The sequence below is a fragment of the Eimeria mitis genome, genomic scaffold (assembly GCF_000499745.2).
Source record: "Eimeria mitis Houghton genomic scaffold, Emh_scaff1871, whole genome shotgun sequence".
NCBI classification, from domain to species: domain Eukaryota; phylum Apicomplexa; class Conoidasida; order Eucoccidiorida; family Eimeriidae; genus Eimeria; species Eimeria mitis.
In genome coordinates this window covers 1-4,543 of record NW_013570194.1, presented here as the reverse complement: position 1 = coordinate 4,543, position 4,543 = coordinate 1, and the positions used below count along the sequence as shown (strand labels likewise).

Genomic DNA, 4,543 nt, shown 5'->3' with positions numbered 1-4,543 from the left:
CAAAACGAGCGGGAGGCCTGCCCCCTTGTCTATAGTGGCCAACAACAAAGCTGAACTCACACGCCATTCCGCTTATCCTGGACAGACTTCTAGGCAGGGAAAATCTTGGGACATGCTAGTACCTGGCCCCTTCTATGTGATGTGTAAGCGCAGGCCACCAACTTTCCTTCTGACTGTTAGCCCCAAACAGTTTTGCCGCACAGTACAAAATGTCGACAACGGGAATTACTGCGTTCAGCGCTGGCTCAGTACCACCCGCCTGCATGCGTCCAGCTGCATATCGAAATAGCGGTTCAGCGTGGGACACAAGCACTTGGAACGGGCACCCAGCGATTAATGCATTCTTCAGGATCTCCCTGCATTCCACCATTGTACACACTGGAGAACGGGTGGTTTTCAATAGCTTCTTCTGGGGCGCTGCGATACATGTTATGCAGGCGCTCAAGAGGAATCAGAACGTTCTTAGGTGTGGACAACGTTGACGCAGATGCGGACTAAAAGAGTCGTACCACGATTATAATAGTATATTTCGTTCCACTCCATTTTTTCTACTTAAGTTTAAAGCAGAGGAAGCGGCCAGCATGTGATGACGTTATTAGCCGGCAATGGTCGAGGGCACTATACAGCCTAGGCTTCATTTTTGGCCTACGCCGCACATAACAAGCTTCACCTATTCACTTCTTTCCTTTGTTTCCGACGGCATCGCCCCCGTGATTACGGGAGACAGGGGCCTGAATGCAGGGGACGCCCAACTCGAGGACGGCTGGCTTCTGAGAACGGCATCGTCAGAGCCTGTTTATCGGTGAGCAGACCAGTCAATATTTGAGGCTGTTAGCACTGCGTATGCGAGTTCACAATTTCGAGCTTCTGCCCTGACGCAACACCTCGAACAAGAAGACAGTTACTGGGTGTTTTTCGGGATCGATCGCTGGCACTGAAGCAAAGAGATGCTTGTCTTGCTTACATCGTCCGCGGAAGAGTCCCACTGTGGCTTTTCAGAGCTGGAACGAGATCCTGGATAGTTAGCGCCTCGAACAACGATAGGCCTCCTGCCCCACAACTGGGGCTNGGGGCTTTCAACGTCACACGGTAGTGTGGCGGTCGTACTGCTTACCACAATAAAGCTCATTGTATCGCCAGTAACTTTTTCACCAGCACCTGAAATTTCGCGTTCGCTGCCACTCCACGACGCATAAAAGGGGCAGAGTGTTCTGTATCGGTTTCCTTTTCCCCGTCCAGTTGGGAAACGTTCCCCCCCAATCCGCTGGTTTGCTTTGCCCAGGAACGGCCTGAAGAGTCAAACCTGCTCTGGGGAGACCTGAACCAGTTTCTTGGGGGGTTCAGGGTGCTGAACCGTGGCTGGACCTATCGGGCTCATCACTTTCCTTGACACCCGAGCTGCCAGCGAGCCTGCGGCTGAAAGGGGGGACATCTGTCCTCTCTTGCGTAAACAGACTGTTCCATAGGTAATAAATATGACAAACAAGACGGCAACAAACGCCGCGTGCAGTGTTCGCGCCTCTGGCGGTCGCGGCGCTGTGAAAGGCCTGGCGATGTTCTGCAACATCTCTTTGTGGCGCCCGTCATCCTGATTCGCTGGGGCATACGCGTGTGAATTGGAGTATACTTGATGCCACGTATGATATTCGACCTCAGAGTGCAAGCTAGCGCCATAGAACTGTATTCAGTGCCTAGCACGTACAGACATTGGAGCCATTGGTGAACGTCGTTGCATTGCCTGAAGCATCCAACAGAGAACTTGGAGTAATGCGCTGCAGCTATTTTCTGAACCCAAATTGTAAGGACAATCCAGCAGCTTTTGTTTGGAAGTCTATGTTCGTGCTCTGGAGTGATCGCCTTTGCACGGGGTGATGGTAGCCATTAAAAAGAAAACGACTTCCACGAGAGAGGGAGCCGATGCCAGACTGAAATCTTAGGTGGATTTATTACAATATATANGAAAACGACTTCCACGAGAGAGGGAGCCGATGCCAGACTGAAATCTTAGGTGGATTTATTACAATATATAAAGCGTTCTATGCGTGTTACATAGATGGTGGGTTATAGATGGAAATACCCGGGGGTGCGTCACATCCTCCGATACCAACCGGAGATCGGAACTTAGTCGACTCCCGAAGCCAGGAGGGCACGGTGGATCGCAGCATAAAAAACATTGACAATCAACGAAGTTCATCAAATCAAGGTTTTTACTAAGGTGTTCCGCTACTAGTTTAATGAGCTGAACGATGCGACAGGTCGAACCTGTTGGGTAAAGACTCGCTGGCGCTGCCAGTGTCCCAGATGCTCGCTACGATGTGTGGCTACCCCTTCATATGTAGTAGAAGAGAGGACCAAATTAACGCCAGCATAGCAGGTTCTATACCTTATCGCAGTGAAGAAGTTACACATTGGCACTTCTTACTGCCCTTAACGGTCGGCGCGTTGGCCAGTTGCGACCAGGTACTAATGCTGTCTGCTGGCTCCCCCCCCGCTATTTCGGAACTAGAGGAGCTTTCATTAGAATTCGGATGTTGATTAGTCCAGGACTTTGCTTCATCCCTCTATTTGAGTCGCCCCATCTTGATATTTGAACATTTAGCCCAGAAACTTTGTCCGCTTCCGTCAGTTCTTCCATTGGTAGTTCCCTTGCCCTCAGCAGCCTTACTAGAGAGCGTCAATTCATCTACGGGCGTCAATATATCTGGTCCATATCTTACCGGAAGACGTCCGTCAGCCACTGCAAAAGTGCAGCACTGCGTTAACAACGCTGGTGCCTGTTTATATTATTCATGTCATCGCAATTCCCCTGGGTATACGGAATTCTCGAATTCCACCAGTGCGCAGGTTGCCTGCAGGCCTTCCTCACTTTTTCTAAACCGCGTGCGGCTGGAGCAAATATGGCACATGACCCACATCTGTGCCCCGTCGGTGCGCAAGTGCCATTTCAAANCGTGCGGCTGGAGCAAATATGGCACATGACCCACATCTGTGCCCCGTCGGTGCGCAAGTGCCATTTCAAAACCGGTGACTTGTTGACTGTTTTGTTGACGGCGCGCTCTCCTGTCCACTTGGCTTAATGGAATTGTGCCACTCACTGGAGTCTTTTCGCCAATTGTCCCACTTGGCGTTCTTGAACACTGTCGACCTGGGTGACAGAAAAATTGCCAATTTTAAGCCAACCACAAGTTGCAAAGGGGGCCTTCGCCCAATCCTGAAGTAGTCCAACGCAACGTTCAGCGCATTTAAGATGGCAGAACTCCAGCACGGCCTCCTCATCACTGTTTCACTTGACCCCCCGCGGTACCTTGCATTTTCTATATGATGCACTATCGAGGGCCACCACGAATCCTTCTTGGAAGCATCTCCAAGCACTTCTGCTGCACAGTATAGCGTATCGAGAATCAGAAACACCCTTCCCAAAGTTTCGACAGCATATGATGTCGTGGAAGGTCGATTATGAGCCGGCATGTGGGTGGATGCATATCCGGACAAGCGCTCCGTGTAGTCCAAAAGCTTTTCAAGCTCTTCTTTGGTCAGCCGCAGCTTCTTCAGCAAGCGCCTGCACTCCGAAAGCAACGGCACTGCACTTGCGTGACAAACATACGATGATGCTGCCTTCTCTTCGCTAAAACTTCGCCCGCTAAGGTTTTGCTGCCTTCCGGCATGACGGTAAAACGGATGAGTTCTCAAAACCTCGTGAGACACCCCTCCAAGGATTTCTCCAAGATACCCAAACGCAGCAATGAGGCCCTCTGTTGCGGAGCGCGCCCGCGAAGATAGCAACTGGGCAAACCATACCACAGTGACAACACAGTTTCCCGTCCCACTGCAATTCTCTATTAGCAAAGCAACAATCGCAACTGCTGTATCTCGACAAGCAGCACAGACGTTTAATGAAGGGAATGGCAAGCGAGAATAGCAAGCGAGTCCAACGCTTGGCTTGCTCCGCAAATACCACAGCACATAAAAAAGGCCCACCTGTTCAGTTTGTTCGACTGCCTGCAGCGAGTCCTCAGTCATGGTTCCTACAGAATCCTGGATGGCACTGCTGTCCGCGGTGGATGGCAATGAGCTTCGAACAACGGTTGTTTCCACTGTACTTGCTGCCATTCCCTGCTCAGGAGCCGTGGACTGCTCAGGGGCACGTGCTCGAAGCGATACATCAGCGGACTGTTATTCCACAACACGCATTTAACACCCAGAAATCCACCGCTCGTCAACAGAAGCACGAGGGGGCAAGCGCCGTTGGATAGAGCGGAACTATTGGGCAACAGTCGCTGAGATTAGACGGATTTCCACCTGGGCAGCCTCTCCAAAGAACTTATTTGTGACGCCTCAGTCAAGGAAAAATTGCCCACCTGTTTAGCTGGCCCTCCTGTCTGCAGTGATACCTCAGCTGTGGCACTTGAAGGAAGCCGCATGGCACTGCTGCCCGAGGTTGATGACAGCAAGCTTCGAAGAAAGGAAGATTCCACCGCGCTGGTTTCTATTTCGTGCGTAGGACGCGTGGAAGGTTCAGTTGAAGACATTCGAAGCCAAGCTG

The 4,543-nt window shown here is 51.2% G+C and overlaps 2 protein-coding genes across 2 annotated transcripts in view; both read right to left on the bottom strand.

Moving 5' to 3' along the window:
* Nucleotides 1-543, bottom strand: part of EMH_0044930 (uncharacterized protein) — a gene marked incomplete at both ends in the record, with an annotated part of 968 nt that extends 425 nt beyond the window's left edge. The window contains 2 exons of the mRNA XM_013496016.1: nucleotides 123-417; nucleotides 510-543. Of these exons, the coding sequence (XP_013351470.1) occupies nucleotides 123-417; nucleotides 510-543 (329 nt within the window). The remainder of the gene's footprint in view (nucleotides 1-122; nucleotides 418-509) is intronic.
* A 2,472-nt stretch (nucleotides 544-3,015) lies between these two features.
* On the bottom strand, nucleotides 3,016-4,110 carry EMH_0044920 (uncharacterized protein; the record flags this gene model as incomplete). Its single annotated transcript, XM_013496015.1, has 1 exon — nucleotides 3,016-4,110. One exon carries the CDS (start codon nucleotides 4,108-4,110, stop codon nucleotides 3,016-3,018), a length of 1,095 nt encoding a protein of 364 aa, XP_013351469.1.
* Between the last annotated feature and the right edge of the window lie 433 nt (nucleotides 4,111-4,543).